The sequence below is a fragment of the Phaenicophaeus curvirostris genome, chromosome 2, assembly GCF_032191515.1.
Source record: "Phaenicophaeus curvirostris isolate KB17595 chromosome 2, BPBGC_Pcur_1.0, whole genome shotgun sequence".
Classification (NCBI taxonomy): Eukaryota; Metazoa; Chordata; class Aves; order Cuculiformes; family Cuculidae; genus Phaenicophaeus; species Phaenicophaeus curvirostris.
In genome coordinates, this window is record NC_091393.1 from 99,812,000 (window position 1) to 99,828,879 (window position 16,880).

At 43.9% G+C, this 16,880-nt stretch overlaps 1 protein-coding gene across 1 annotated transcript in view; it reads left to right on the plus strand.

Annotated features, from left to right (window-relative positions):
• The window catches only part of PAK5 (p21 (RAC1) activated kinase 5), a 100,195-nt gene that overhangs the window by 76,023 nt on the left and 7,292 nt on the right, over positions 1 to 16,880 (plus strand). The window contains exons 3-6 of the mRNA XM_069850183.1: positions 4,761 to 5,558; positions 11,340 to 11,831; positions 13,544 to 13,677; positions 16,013 to 16,139. Coding sequence (XP_069706284.1) covers positions 4,761 to 5,558; positions 11,340 to 11,831; positions 13,544 to 13,677; positions 16,013 to 16,139 — 1,551 coding nt within the window. The remainder of the gene's footprint in view (positions 1 to 4,760; positions 5,559 to 11,339; positions 11,832 to 13,543; positions 13,678 to 16,012; positions 16,140 to 16,880) is intronic.

Genomic DNA, 16,880 nt, shown 5'->3' on the forward strand with positions numbered 1-16,880 from the left:
GTTTCTGATACAAGCCAAGATGCCATTGGCCTTCTTGGCCACCTGGGCATACTGCTGGCTCATGTTCAGTCGGCTGTCAACCAACACCCCCAGGTCCCTCTCCTCCAGGCAGCTTTCTAGCCAGACTTCTCCTAGTCTGTAGCACTGCATGGGGTTGTTGTGCCCCAAGTGCAGGACCTGACATTTGGCCTTGTTAAACCTCATGCCATTTGACTCTGCCCAGCGGTCCAGCCTGTTCAGATCCCTTTGCAGAGCCTCCCTACCCTCCAGCAGCTCAACACTTCCACCCAGCTTAGTGTCTTCCGCAAACTTGCTAAGGGTGCACTCAATGCCTTCATCCAGGTCATTGATAAAGACATTGAACAGGGCTGGACCCAGCACTGAGCCCTGGGGAACCCCACTTGTCACTGGCCTCCAGCTGGATTTCACACCATTTACCACCACTCTCTGGGCCTGGCCATCCAACCGGTTTTCCACCCAGGAGAGAGTGTGCCTGTCCAGGCCAGAGGCTGACAGTTTCCTAAGCAGAATGCTGTGAGAAACTGTGTCAAAGGCTTTACTGAAGTCCAGGAAGACCACGTCCACAGCCTTTCCCTCATCCAGCAGCCGAGTCGCTTTGTCATAGAATGCGATCAGGTTAGTTTGGCAAGACCTGCCTTTTGTGAACCCGTGTCGACTGGGCCTGATCACCCGGTTCTCTTGCATGTGCTTCATGATAGCACTCAAGATCACCTGCTCCATGACTTTCCCTGGCACTGAGGTCAGACTGACAGGCCTGTAGTTCCCTGGGTCCTCCCTGCAACCCTTCTTGTAGATGGGCACAACATCAGCCAGCCTCCAGTCCAGTGGGACTTCCCCAGTCTTCCAGGACTGTTGGAAGATGATGGAAAGGGGTTTGGCCAGCACATCCGCCAGCTCCTTCAATACCCTTGGATGAATCCCATCCGGCCCCATAGACTTGTGGCTGTCTAGTCGGGCTAGCAAGACTCTGACCACCTCCTCTTGGATCACGGGAGCCTCATTATGCTCCTCTAGCTCCTGGGTTTGTACACAGATGGAATGACTTTCTTCACAATTAAAGACTGAGGCAAAGAAGGCATTAAGTACCTCAGCTTTTTCCTCATCCCCTGTCACTGTTGTTCCTTCTGCGTCCAATAGGGACTGTATGGTCTCCCTAGTCCTCCTTTTATTATTTATATATTTATAGAAGGATTTTTTGTTATCTTTCACAGACTTTGCCTATCTGATTTCTAGTTGAGCCTTAGCCCTTCTGATTTTTTCTCTACACAATCTCACTTCCCTCCTGTAGTCCACCCAAGAGGTCTGTCCCCTCTTCCAGAGCCCATAAACGTTTCTCTTCTTCTTGATATCACTCAAGATCTCTCTGTTCAACCAAGCTGGTTTTCTCCCCTGCCGGCTTTTTTTTCCGGAACATGGGGATGGCTTTCTCCTGAGCTGCTAGGATTTCCTTTTTGAAGAGCTCCCAGCCCTCATGGGCTCCCTTGCCCTTAAGGACTGTCTCCCATGAGACTTTGCCAACCAGCCTTCTGAAGAGTTCAAAGTCTGCCCTCTGGAAATTTAATGCTACTGTCCTACTAACCACCCTCTTCACTTCACCTAGAACAGAAAACCCTATCATCTCATGATCACTTTGTCCTAGGCGTCCACCTACTGCCACATCCCCCACAAGGCCTTCTCTCTGTTCACAAACAGCAGGTCCAGGAGGGCACCCTCCCTTGTTGGTTCATTCACTAGCTGTGCAAGGAAGTTGTCTTCCACGCACTCCAGGAACCTCCTAGACTGCTTCCTTTCTGCTCTATTGTACTTTCAGCAGATATCAGGAAGATTGAAGTCTCCCACAAGAACGAGAGGCATCGATCTAGAGATTAACCCCAAATAGCAATATATTCAATATATATTCAAATAGCAAAATACTCAATAATGTAGTGTATTTCAGAGGGTCTCCGTGAAATAATTCCTAAAATATCTGCTTGATGGATACTACTGTTCTTTTGATAGAAATAATGCTGGATGTTTCCTTGGAAGAAGTCAAGCTTGTATAGGCAGATAGAGCCAGAGAGGCGTTTCAGCAAGATGTATGTCCTTTCACCTAAGGGAAATACTGAATTTAAAAAAAACAACAAATGTAGTTGTTGTTGCTATTAATAATAAATAATTACAATAATTAATGATATTTTTGTTATTAAAAGTAATAAAGCACTGACTATTCTGTAGAAGATGTGCCCTTGGGATAGGTGTGTTTTGTGCTGCCTTTGTGCTGTCCATTCTTATTGACTCATAGAGAGGAGCCTGAAGCAAACCAAAATAGCAGTCATCACCCTTGCAAGTCAGTGTTTGCCAGTGGCCATCCTCAAAGTGCTGGGAGAAAACAAAAAGGTTTTAGGTCTTAATCCCCTTAATTTCATCAGTCAGGATGGGGCAGCACTGAGGTCCGAGAGCTAGCCAAGACTGCTTCATCAGACTGGGGCTTTGGTGGCAACTGGTTTTTTTTTGAAAATCAGAGTTGCTTACAAGACCACTTTACTCTTAGTACTTATTTTAAATCCTCATAGTCGAAAAGGTGGCTTCCAAGCATGTACCTGTTTGCAGAAAATCCCTAAACTGCAAGGTTTTGTCATTGATGATTTCACTAACACATAAAGCCTCAACTGCATTCTTCTAAAGCTTCTTTCTGAAGGTATCAAAAAAATCCTTCTTCAAGAGTGCATCTGCTTGGAGGAGCAAAGAGTAAACTACTCTATCCTCTAACAAAAGAGACCACTCTGCTCCCAGGGGCTCCCTCTGGCTCTGAAGCCCTTTTGTGCGGGCACAACACAGATTGTTCCAAGAAACCTCTCTGTTGTGCAGGCCGGTCCCACGGAGAGTATTAAATTGGCTTTTTACTCCTTGGCATGCATTTGCACAGGGGAAGCGGGATAGCAGTTGGGTATTTCAATCTTGTTTTCAATTAGAAGCATTTCATTGTCAAATGTGGCTGGTTTATTATGTGATAATTAAATATGATTGATCCCACAGTCATCCTGCCAAAGAGGCTGTAGCTGAATGACACCAATTCCTCTTGTCTTGCTGAATGGCTTCAGAGGCAAAAGCAGCCATCTATTTGCTGTCCCTTATTTTTGCTGTCCTATTGTTTTGGTATCACTAGCTTTAAAATAGCAAACTAGGCAAGTAATTACAGACATAAATCAGAGCAGGGATCAGTGTGAGGTCAGAACTGCTTTGCCTGCAGCCTGACTTTCCTCTGCAGCCATTTGCTGAATAACAGAGAAGTACATTGCTGTTGATTTTGTGAAAAAGTGATTTTATTTGAGAAGAAACACACATTTTTATGAAGTTCGTGTCCCTGCATGATTTCTAGCATGGATTGAAAAGCCCCACCATGCCTGGCACGGCACTCTGTCGATATTGCAGTGAGTGAAAGGCCAGTGGCTAGGCTGGACATTGCAGTTGGCATCCGATATGCCATGGTCAGTGTCTGATGTGCCATGGTCAGTGTCCAGTATGCTCCAGTTGGTGTCCAGTAGGCCACAGCTGGCCTATAGTGCAGACAGGCTGCAGCTCGTAGAAGGATATCTCCTTGGGTTGACCACATTGACTCTGTTTAAAAACTGGAGAAGTTAAATAACATACTGTCATAGGTACTTAGCCAAAGTGAATCAGCAAAGCAAATGTGTTTTCAGTAAAGCCATGTTGATTTATGGCCCCAGCCTTTAATCTGTACATCTTATTCTTGGGGATGTTTATAAACATGAAGTGGCTCTCAGTGGGAGTCAGCTGCTGAAAAATGGGTGCAACCATGTGTTACAGTCTTCAGGTAGTACTAGATAAAAAATCGTCTTTCCTGAATTAGACTTGTGATCAAGCACTGCTCGTTTCCCAACCTACTAGGAGCGCCAGTGTTTTGGACTGAAATGAGTAGGGATGGGCAGGAGTCTGTGGGCAGTCTGTGGGAGCAAATTCATGTCTGCAGTGCACTTATCCTCTAGGGCTGGGGGGGACTTTGCCATATTCAGACATTAATAGGGCCATCACCACTGCCACCACATGGCATCTGTGATGTGGATGTCCCAAAGCCATGGTTGTGCACAGTAGTTTTCTGGATGCTGTATACTTTAAGAAGGAGAGGTATTATTTTCCCCTCTTCTCCAAGTGTCTCTTATGCTAAGCTAACTAAGGGAACCCCCAATGGTAATTCTACTACCCGGGAGCATGCTATACTATTCTGTAAAATAACCAAACCCAGTGCCTAATCTATATGCTACTTTCCAATAGTTTCTTAAAATAACATGTAGAAGTAACCACTCAATGAGTTTGTTTAGCTTATCCATACTGTGTAAATCAGATTCAGCCTACCAGTTTGGCTTGATGTAGACAACTGAATAATAACCAGTAAAAAGTAGGTAGTGGTTCTAAACATCTCTGGTGTTCATTGCTGAAAACCCCCCTCATAGACTGGGCTTTTTAAGAGCATCTTGGTGCTGTACACCAAATCTCAGCTTGTGATGTACACCAAATTTAACCCCTCTTTGTTTATTCGTTTTTCCATGTCTTATTTTAAGTATTTATTGAGGGTTTTTTTTTTTTCTAGCAGTGGATTATACTGAGGTACATGACTGAAGAACATAACACGTTGCTGCAGGTTTTTTTGAGTGAATTGTAGACTTCTTACTTTCAGTGCTCTTCTTGGTCAGACACTAAAGGAAAATCAGTATTTAATCAAAGCAATTTTTTATTCCCAGACTATTGTTAGAGGAAATAAGCCTCAAAAAGATACTTCAATCAATGGCCTGCTGGAAGAGTTTGACAATATCTCAGTGACACGATCCAATTCCCTGCGGAAGGAAAGTCCTCCCACTCACCACCAAGGAAATGCAAACCATGTACCAAGGCACCAGGAGGAAAACGGCTACATCACATATTCGCAGTACTCCAGCGAGTCAGACACTACAACAGACTATGTTGTAGAAAAGTATCGAGATAAGACTGTCTATGGGGAAGAGTTAGATAGGTATTACAAAGGGAACTATGCTACCAAGCAGAATGGGCACATGATGAAGGTGACTTCCCGAGACATCTATTATTCAGAAGTGATGCCTTTGCAGTCAGACCTGTCCAGGTTCCTTCCGGATTACCACGCACACCTGGAGACAAAGCCCAAACCGCTGGAATACGGTGGCCTAAAGCTGGAGTATCAGCGTATCTCCAGCGGATCCTCCCTGGACTATAGAGATCCCTTTCCTTACACCCCATCCCGAGCATCGGTGCAGAGCGAGTGTCCCAAGGAGAGGCTGGAATACAGCGACAGTGACTGGGGACATGGCCTGGGCAAAGACGATTATGACAAGAGGCCAAAGTCATCCTATGTGGACCCAGCGAGCCCTCAGCCAGCAATGAGGCAGAGATCCAGGTCGGGCTCTGGTCTGCAGGAGCCAGCCATGCCCTACGGAGCAAGTGCTTTTAAAGCACACCAGCAAGGACACTCCTACAGCTCCTACACCTACCCCCGGTTGTCTGAAACCGCAGCAGGCATCCCCAAGGTAATGTGACATTCCTGGTGACAGTGCTGCTAGGGCACAAATCAATGTCTCCAAAATGAGAGTGCAGAAAATTAAGCATATGTGAAAAATCAAGAGCAAGGAGCCATGCTTGGGCACACAGTGCTGAGTGCAGCTGGTAATGTCCCTGGGAGCTGCATGGTTGTGCTTGGTGGGTGTGAAAATCCACCCGCTTTACTCAGGTATCTGAAAACGGATGTCAGGGACCAGTGGGTTTAAGATATTTAGTAAAAGGTAAGTTTGGAGATGGCCAGCTTCTAGGCGTTTTACTTGCTATTCCAAATAACCCCAAGTTCTTTGGCAGTTTTTGTAGCATTAGGAGTTTGTACATCTGTGCAGATCTCAGGCTGGGATGAGAAGCTGGTCTAGTTTGTATATCAGATACTTCTGTATCTGAATTGTTACTGTACAAGGCAGAAACCTCTGTGGTTTAATATTTATATTGTATTTGTGCTGTATTTATATTACAAGGTTTATCAGCCCTTTGCCACTAATGAGAGAGTAGGGTTTTACCCTACTCTGCTTTGTTTTTAAGCAGTGAAATTAAATCAAAGCAGCTTATCTCACCTAATACATTTTGCTTATCTTACATAAGACATTTTGCTTATCTCACCTAAGATGTATTAGACTTAGTTGAAAAAAAAGAATTAGGGTACAAAAAACCTTTTCAACTATGATATCTACAAGCAGCTCCTCCTCCTCTTTGTGGTCTGCTCTGTCTTTCCAAAGTCACATGGGGAATACTACCCATACAAGTGATGCTACTCTACTTGCAATAGTTTGCTGTAACTGTTTGTTCAGTTAAGAGAATAACACTTTTCTTACACATCTAGTCACATAGCTACAATGATGACCTGCTTAAATATCTCGTATTCTGCAAGAGATGTTTTTTCTCGTGTGTAGATTGCATTGAACGTTATTGACTTCCCCTAGCAACGGGCACCAAGATGATAGCTCAGTTTTTCAGGGCTGAAACAGTCTTGAGTTGCCGTGACTTACCAGATGTACTGAGGTGGGTATCTTGTCAGGTGGTGAGATCCACTCTGCTGTTTAATGTTGATCTGAACAGTGCACAGAAAATGTGGTCCTGTCCAACCGCAGACCCAGAAGTCGTCCCTGGACTCTGCAAATCCATGAGAGCCCTATGCCAGAGGCATACCTGTGTCTTTCTTGCTCAGGTTTTGGCTGCTTTGCTGATCCTGGGCTGCAGAGTTAGAATCAGTGCCCCATGGTAGAGTGACATTGGTTTTATTCCACACTGTGTTAAAGCAGAGCTGGGCTTTGAAGGCTGAGGCTAATTCTCAAGGGGAGTAGAAAAGTTGCAAGGTCTCTGCCGTGTGGTGAGAGGGATACATGGGGGGAGTTAAACTATGTGCAAGAAGTGGCGTTAAATATGGGTCCTGGAAGTTTTGCGGAAAGCCTGGCATGGGCTGTCTGGCATTTCCTTCATTTAAAGCAATCATTTTGCCGAGGTTTAGAAAGGAGAAGGATGAGTCCAGTGATTCATAGACTCTCTTGCACTTGCTCCTTCCAGTATTACAGCATTCAGTAGGGCAGAGGACAGAGGCATATTTTACAGGACTCCAGACACTTTGAAAAATATCCCATTAAAATGCAGTAACAACTTTTATTTAAAAAAAAAAAGAAACAGATGCCTCCATGCAAGATTCATTGTGAGCTGTTCCTAGCATCAAAAACACTCCTACAGCCTTGGTGTATTGAAACTTGATGATTCACAGTTAAATGCATCAGTTTTGATTCCCAAACCTGTCCACAGCTCCTGGAAGTAAATAGCAGTTTCTTGTCTTGGATGATTGCTGAAGAATCTTCTTTTCAAGGAGGCATTAGTAAGATAATGGTTCATCAAATGGGCTTACTAAATGAGAATCAGGTCTTGAATCAGATATTTTACAAATGAGATTGGCTTTAAAGTACAATTAAAAAGGGGGAAAAAAGCAGTGAAAAAGTTTGCAGGCACAAATGTATGGCTTCAAAATGCATTTAACAAAGATGTTCATTTTGGCTTGTAAATGTGAAGTGCAGACTTACTTTGGTATTATTTGCAGGTGACAGATTTCAGATAAATCAAATGTCTGCCCTGTTTCATCATCGGTGATTCTATAGATGTTATGTCAGAAGACTTCCACTGCACTGGGCTTGGCCAGTCATGCAGTGGGACCATGGAGGTGTAGGAAGCTTGAGACTCAGATTTGGTTCCCACCAGACCACCCCCATGTTGCTGTCCTATCCCTGCAGACTAACTCCAGTCACACCTGCATGGGGTTGCAGTGTCTGCTGTGTTATCCTCATGACACAGAGATTACATCCCACTGCGTTCAATGGAGTCTTCTCAATACTGCCATGTGATACCAAATTCATCCCACTAGGTCTGCTTATTGTTGGACACTGTAAAGCTTGTTTTCTTTTTACCCTCCTCTTCATTATGGGCAGCCCACTTAATTAGATTTGCAGCAGGTCCTATTATTACAAAGCTGCTTTCCCTGTCATTTTTGGTAGCAATTCTCCATGACCCTCTCCTGTCCCTCTTCCAAGAGTCCCAGGTTTCTGCTTTGCCCTTCCTTGCCTTGTACTGCTGTAACACAGCAGAGGGCTCTGTCTCACCTGGCTGCTGCTCAGCACCACTGTTTTCCTGCTGTGCACTTCGCAGGCACTCTGTGCCAGGAGGATATTTCCAGCCTGATGAATACAGAGCCAAGTCTTTACTGTCAGAAACCCTCTTTTTGCCCATTTTCTCATTCTCGTGCCATTCACTTTCCACAAACACTGCCTGTCACCGCCACACGTAGCTTCTCAGAGATCTCCCCCAGTGAAGCACCAGAGTGACCATTCCCGACTCCATTGCAGTCATCCCTTCCACATTTTTTACTTTGGCAATCTGAAACCTAGTCAAACTGACATCTGTTTCACCTTTACTGAAAGGCGAGGTCATTTCGCAAGGGGTTGTTACTCCCCCAGGAGGGTATGGGCTGCGGCTGCAGGGCTGTGGCTGCCACCACTGATGCACTCTGACTGCAGAGTGTGTGGGGACAGCCGCTCGGCTGAGAGGCTTTTCGAGCAGCCTGCCTTGCAGGGAAGGTACATACCCCTTACAAACAAGCAAGGTGTTTTCACTGCATGCAATGCAAAATGGGCATCGCAGTCATCAGAGCGGAAACTAAAATGAGTTTAAACACAGTGTTACATCCACCTTTTACCAGTGAAAAGACCCAGTTGCCGACATGGCTGTGTGCAGCTGCAGGTGATGATGCGAGCCAGCTGAGGTGACCCAGCCGGCAGCAGCAGAGTATCGCCTCACACTGTGGTGCCGTGATGGATGTCGTGTCAGAGCTTTGGGTGCTCTCTTGATCTGATCCTGAATGAGAGCAGGGCTTGTTCCATCTTTCCTTTGTTGTAGTTAAGAAATTTCCTTTTAGTAGGTAATCACATTCAATAGCCAAAATAGAATTTTTAGCAGCGTAAAGTACGTTCAGTTTTGCTGTGATGTGAAGCACTGCGTCAGGACACAGCCTTGGAGGAGAGGTTCAGCTGACTTACTCATTATAGCTCATGACTTTTTGTAAGATTCCATGGGACTCGGAACATGGATAGATTTACATTATACTGCAATGCTCACCTCAAAAAGCTTTCAAAGATTCTTGGCAAGCACACTGAACCCCTGAATTTTCATTTGAAAATTTCACTGCAGAATTTACTTTTGCCAATGCCTTAGGCTAAGGATGTGTTCAGAAATATCAGGCATGGGTGAAGCCTCAACTTAATTCATTAGCCTGGATTTATCCAGATTGAATTTCTAGACAAAGCTTCCCCCATCTCAACAGTTAAAAGAAAATAGTGTATGTACAGCCAAAGCGATGATTTATGTGTCCCTGTGTACATGGATATATAGGACAGGGCTAGATTGAGTTCCCCTCCCTCTACCAAACCATCTGAGCATTCTTCCATGTTAATTAGTTTGGCAGATGTAATGTCCGTCACAAAATTCATGATGTCTCTGACCCCCTTCTATTTTATGGCTACCCCTGCCTGACACCATAAGTGAAATAATGGCTTTAATCACATGGATGTTTTGCTTAAACCAAACCAGCATCCTAGGAGGTGGCTGTACAACACCATTACATGCTTGGCGGATGCTCCATATGGCTGGTAGCCGTCAGCATATGAGTCTCAGACAGAAGCAGGCTCCAGCTTCAGGTTTCCAAGGGAAATCTCTGAGCAGCCCCTCTGGAAAGGTGTTCCCTCTTCCCTGCTAAACCTCTCGCGAAATAGAGAGACGGGCATGCCTGACTCACACATGCGGTGGGAAGCACTGATATAATATTGAACTCGAAGGCTTTTCTCCCTTCACCGGGGTGACTCCAGCTTGAAACTCCTCCTCGCTGTGCAGCAGCCTACAGTGATAAATTGATGCTGCGGCAGATTTTTTTTTTACCTTTTTTTTTTTTTTGCAGTCTTAGCATAAAATGGTCAAATGATGTTCCACTGCAGAATTCAATTTCACAGTTCAGTTGGGTCCTTGATTACACTGCCAAATTCAGATTAATGTGCATTTAACTAACATGGATCAGGGACTCCTGGCCGGCAGCCAGCAGTAATAGTAGCAACCCTGAGCTGTGTAGAGTTTGCTGCTCTGTCCACCCCTATGCACCGCCACTGAAATTGATTGATTAAATGAACTCATTGCCGTAATTATTCATAATTGTGCTACAACATGAGCCTGTGTCTAACCAACCCCCCCTGCCCCAAGATAATCCACATGTCGCCAGGAGTCACATATGTTGTATTGTATTGTGGAGATGCTCTTTTCCAAGGGAAAAAAAAAATGTATTATTCTTTTGGGTGGGTTTTTTTTGTCTTACGTCTTTTTTTTTTTTCAGTTTGGATAGAAGCAAACTATTACATTTGGGAATGTGGAGTATTCATTTGCTTTCAGTGTCAGAAGCCTAGAAAAGCTTGGAAAATAGAAAGAAAAGAACCTGCAAATGAACAAGGCGTCCCGTTGGGATAATTTCCTCTGCTATTGTCTCTGATTTCAGATGAAAATTAGTGGTTTCGTGACACTGCAGTTAAGTAGGGTGTTGCTCTGGAAAATGATTTAAGAAATGGTAAATTGAATTAGGCTCCTCATCATACTTGTGTATGTAGTTTCTGAAACAGCAGCCGGTAGCAGGGCAGCACAGGAGGTGGCGGGGATTTCAGTGTATCACCGCCTCTACAAGAAGAGGTTGGGTCATCCCTGAATTGCTGGAGAAAAGCATGAGAAAAGGCTAAGGGCTGAGAGTCAAAACCCAGGAACTGGTATTTGAGAGGAAAGATGTAAATCGCAATTTGCTAAAGGGCTGCTGGTTGTGTAAGGGCTGAATTCTTGGAGGAAGTGGCTCCAAGAGCCTGCAGTGCACTTCAAATAGAGAGCAAAGCCACTTTTTGGAGCATACTCTTTCGTTAAATAAAGATTATTGTAGTTACAAACAGGTTCCTGGACAGAAAAATGGATCTGAACTGCACAAAATACCTGCTGGTCTTCCCTGGTCTCATTTTGGTTCTGATGACAGCACAACAACTCAATGGTCTAAAAATCTCTTTTCAGATACAAGGCAGCAGTGTCATGTTGCAAAGAACAGATTGTTACGCAGGAGCATGTTCTGGCACCTGCTGAGGACCTCGGGGGGTGCCAAAAATAAGCCAGGTGGATGGACAGCAAGAAAACTGTCCACCCACAGTCACTCATCTGTGTTTGCATTGCAGGTGGATTATGATCGAGCACAACTGGTGGTTAGCCCACCACTCTCTGGATCGGACACTTACCCCAGGGGCCCAGTAAAGCTACCTCAAAGTCAGAGCAAAGTCAGCTATTCAAGCAGCAGCTACCAGTACCCGCTGGTCTACCACAAAGTGTCCCACTATCACCAGCCATCAATCCAGCCTAGCTCTCCCTATATTTCCACAGCTTCCTACCCCAGCTCTCCAAGTATCACATCAAGTGCTTATCCTCCACCCAGCTGGGGATCATCCTCAGACCAGCAGCCTTCCAGGGTGTCTCACGAACAGTTCAGAGCTGCCCTGCAGCTTGTGGTCAGCCCTGGCGACCCCCGAGAGTACTTGGACAACTTCATCAAGATCGGGGAGGGCTCCACAGGGATTGTCTGCATCGCCACTGAGAAGCATACAGGAAAGCAAGTTGCCGTGAAGAAGATGGATCTCAGGAAACAGCAAAGAAGGGAGCTGCTCTTTAATGAGGTACCTTGTTTTGGGTAGTGTGATGGGTTTTGCAGGCGGAAGGTTCAACAGGAGGTGTAGGCCAACTGGCAACCTCAAGAGCCAAATGAATATCATTCTAAAAGAGGTGCTGAGTCCCACCTGCATCTTTACAGTATTGAAATCGTATAACCGGATCAGTTTCAAAAGAGCTACATCTACTCCTGGCCTTAAAGCTGTAGCATGGTGGGAAGTCACAATAAACAGCTAACAAATCTATCAGCTGGTCTGTGCAATGTCTCAAGTGCACAGATGTAGCCCAGCTTCCTTTTTCTGACAATTTGCTGGTTTAGTTTATTCTTCCGAGATGGAGAACCCAAACGAACCACTGTATTTTGGCATATACATGCTTTTTGGTTTTCCCTTCTTGCTCTGCTGACCATTAGCAGTCCCTTTACTTTCTTGATGATTACTAAGCGAAGAGCTGACTGTCCCTTTTTCATGGAAGCATGTGTGTGAATTCCCACAAATCCTTTCCTGAATGGTTGCAGCCAGTTTGGAACCCACAACTGCTTATGGAATGTCGTTTCCCCCACATACATTATTTTAAATTTAAGAACACTGGGTTTTGCTTGTTGTTTTTTCACCCTGTTGTTTGGTGGTGAGAGTTCCTTCTGCAAGTCAAGGAGTTTTTCAGCTTCTTACTCCCTTGAAGAAGCATGTTTCCCATTCCATTCTCAAGATCACTTGTGAATATGCTGACCAATGCCCAAAATGCTGCAGGTCCCCAGTTCTCTTGAGAGAACTAACCTTTTGATTCTACCGTTTGTTTCCTGTGTTTCAAGTACAAGAGGTTTTTCCCTCAGCACATAACAGACTGGTTTCTTTCAAACCTTTAAAAACTTAACAAAAATACTGGTTTTTAACAAACTTCACACAGTTCTCCTTTGCACAGTCTAGGCTGTAATGGTATTTTGGCTTCATTTTGCCTCTGCTGGAAGACTACACTGAATTGCATTGTGGTAGTAGCTCTAACTGAGCGTCTCTTGAATGGTAACATCTTGAAGCAAGTCCTACACGCTGTGCAGGACCAAGCTGTTTCCCTGACATGCTCCAGTCACTTGTGTCACCAGCAAATTTCTTTTTAGTGGTGCTGAAATTCCTCTGTCTATAATGAAGCCTTCCCTGGCTGTTTTCTCTCCTGATCGCCTTTGTGACATCCCTCAGTACCATGCAGTCATGGTCATGGTTACCGCCTTGTCTGGGCTGCTGTTAATGTGGTCTCAGTTCTGTACGATCCTTTTAGATGTGGAATTTCAGTCATTTTATGAATATCCTCTATATTACTAGCATTGTGATGAAATTCTCTGCAAAGTGCAGTTCAATGCATGATGAAGACTGATGAACAATTGATGGGGTCCAAAAAAACCATCTTAGTTGTACTGAAAGCAACTGGTGATAAAAAAACAATGAACAAAACAGTCCTGTTCCTGCAGTCTGAGAAAGCCCAAATTACCTCTCACTTACAGTTTAGCAACTGAAGAGTCTTCCTTCTTCCTAATGCATTTACAATGACTGTTATTTTTATGTAAATATATTGATTTTGTTTCTGCATTGGCATAAGGATTAGAGAGGATGTGATTCACAGCAGAACCTTTACTAAGCACAAAGAGAAAAGCACAGAGAAAAAGAAGGTCCAATCGTGTCAGATAATACTTGTAGCAATTCACACATTGTCTTTTTCTTCCTCACAGGTTGTAATCATGAGAGATTACCATCACGAAAATGTGGTTGACATGTACAACAGTTACCTTGTTGGAGATGAGCTCTGGGTTGTGATGGAGTTTCTGGAGGGCGGCGCTTTGACAGATATAGTGACTCACACGAGGTGGGTTGGGTGTGCTGTGCCAGGGACCAGCAGTGTAAAGCCTACAGTGTAAGCTGGGCAGGAGGGACAGGACACGGCTTTCCTCCATGGATGCCTCCAGACTGTGCCCTCCAGACCTCACCTCATGCTGAGGGAGGCTGGGTACCTCCTGGACACATTTTTATACATTTTTATACATTTATTTATATGTATGTTTGTATATACATACAAAGTACACATATACAAGCATAACAAGACAAGATGGAATGGCCTCAAGCTCCGCCAGGGGAGGTTCAGGCTCGACATAAGGAAAAAATTCTTCACTGAAAGGGTCATTAGGCAATGGAACAGTCTGCCCAGGGAAGTGGTTGACTCACCTTCCCTGAAGGTGTTTAAGGTGCGGGTGGATGAGGTACTGAGGGGCATGGTTTAGAGATTGGTGGGAATGGTTGGACTCAATGATCCAGTGGGTCTCTTCCAACCTGGTGATTCTATGATTCTATTCTATGAAAAAGACATACATGAAGACAATATATACACATGTAATATATATATATATATATATGTAAAAGTATACATACGTGTGTATGTGTATAGCTATATGTGCATATACATACGTATACTTAAATATTTATACACATATAGACAGACTGTAGCATGTTCACTTTACCAGCATTAATAAGCCACTGCGGATGAATTCCAGTCAGTATCAGCATTTTTTAAATAGAAGGGAAAGAAATACCTGAAAGGGCTTGCTGGTAGAGAGGAATTTGCCAGTGCTTTAGGAGGTAGTTCTATCCAGTACTTCCTGAAATGGCAGAAAATATCATCTTTTCCCTGTTTGGTGATCTGTATTGTTGTTTTTACTGTCACCACTATGTCACTTCTAAGGGTGATATCCCTCTGTACTCATAACCCACATAACCATGCTGTCAGAAATGCTAAATGCAAAGCAAGCCTAAAACGTAATGGAAAAAGTATTTTTATATCAGAATATCTGTGCTAACGGTAGAGCTTGTTCCCATATTTCAGTTAATATCGTACGTACCTTTAAAGAAGGTGATTTGCCAGCACAAAAGCTGTAGTATATGGAACTGCTCTTGCTCTTCTGAGTGGAAACATTAGATTTTACAGCCCTCTTTAAATCTGCTCTTCACTCATCTTTTCCTGATAAGCAGGGTAAAATGAGGTAGGGAAGAGGAATTCTTTCTTTAATTTCTTCTTCTTGAATAAAAACAAATCAAAATTTCCACACCAAACTAGGGGAAAGGTATTTTGTGAGCAAGAAGAAAAGAAAGGAAGAGTAAATTAGAAAATTTCTTTTCTTTCATGGTTTAATGATGCTCCTAGGTCCTACCAAAAGCAGAGTTGTAACACGGGTATTTTATTTTTTAGTGTTTCCTTAGCTGATGTGCTGAAATAAATGACAGTATCACAAGTCATTTGTTAACTGTTGCTCCCCCAAACATTAAAAGCTTTATCTTAGATATTTCTGACAGGAGCTTAACAGCAAACAGATGTTCCCAAGACACCACTTCTTAAGACCTGTCATCTATTTTTTACTCAAAATAGTCTTTCCTTAATCTTCTGGGTTTTTTTTCACATTGTATGACCTTCCCTCAAAGGTTTTGCTGAAGTACTGCAAACTGCACACAAAGTTTAAGCAGGAATATCCACGGGTATTTTTCTGATGGTGTAATAGAGGTGCTGGGGTCATCATGCAATGGGGCAGTGGGGTCAGGGTACACCATCCATACCAGCCATTGCCATCCTGCTGTGGCAGATGACTTCCTCCAGAATAGATTTTGCACACGTGCACAGAAATGAGGACTCATGTTTATGTTTCTGTGAAATACCCCGAATATTTTTATAGAAGGCATAAAAGCAAAGGGAGAGCTCTGGAAGCGTACGCAGGCCCTGATGTTTTGTCTGCGCAATTAAGATGTTTTTTTTCCTCACATTTATTCCATGCCTGTTTCCATCCCAGCAGTGATTTACCCTCCTTGGCAAGCAGTAAGTTTACTCTAAATAAGGCATTTCTATTATTCATTTCTATTATTCATTTCTGTTATTTCCCAGAGGGAAGCAGGCTCACCATAACTGGTGGTATCATGTAATACACTCTACTTTTGTTAGTGCTGCAGGGAGATGTATCCACACCTCATTTCAGAGTTGTTCCTCACCCCTTTTTCAACAGATATAGGACTGAAGTGTCACTCCACAGAGCCGGTGCCTAAAGGATATCCTGGCTGTTCTGTATGCTGGTGTGAACAGGGACTTGTACCTCTTCGCTTCAACTCCCCTTTCCCACTGTCTTCATTAATGCTCAGCTCATTGTTCCACCTCACTGTTTCAGGATGAATGAGGAGCAGATAGCGACTGTCTGCCTGTCTGTCCTGAGAGCTCTGTCCTACCTGCACAACCAAGGTGTCATCCACCGCGACATCAAAAGTGACTCTATCCTTCTCACAAGTGACGGAAGGGTGAGTGCCTGACATTTCCCCTGCTGTCTCTTGGGGCTGGCATGAAAATAGCTGTGCACATTCGAAGTGACCCTAACTTAAAAATATAAGGCAGGCACATGAAACTAAGTGATGCGGCCTGTGAATAACTTGTTAGAGAGCTGAATCAGAAAAACACAGGCCTCACCAGGCCAGTGATTGACATCTGCACTGCATGCAGGTTTGCTGAGGGGGGATTGGAGCCATCAAAAGGCAGTGGTAGAAGAAATTATGCTACGTGGGTGATGCTTATGTGATGGGGAATCTTGTTTTATGCTGCACCACTTCTACTCTGATGCTTCTCAGAAATATTTTCTTTTTACTACATGTACTTATCCTGTAGTTAACAAGTTTTTATACATTTGCTCTGTTTTCCCATGCTAGTTACAAGGCTAACATCAGTAGGAAGTAATCTGCATTACTGCTGAAACACTCTCTGGTTGTGATAGTGGCCTTTACCATAGGTACACTTACAAAATACTAGATAATACCTATCCCACATCTCCATTTACTTGGATGGGATGCTGCCGTCAGTGAATTGGTCTTAATGATGTTAACGAATAGGGAGAGGGCGAGAGAAAATGCTGCACATGACCTGCTCAATAAGCAAAATAAAGTTTGCACACAAAGAGAATATTACATCAGCTGTTTTTGGTCCTAAAGAAATTGTTATTTCCTTACAAGGAGAAAGGTGAGTTCGTACTGTGGCATTTCTGGGCAGCA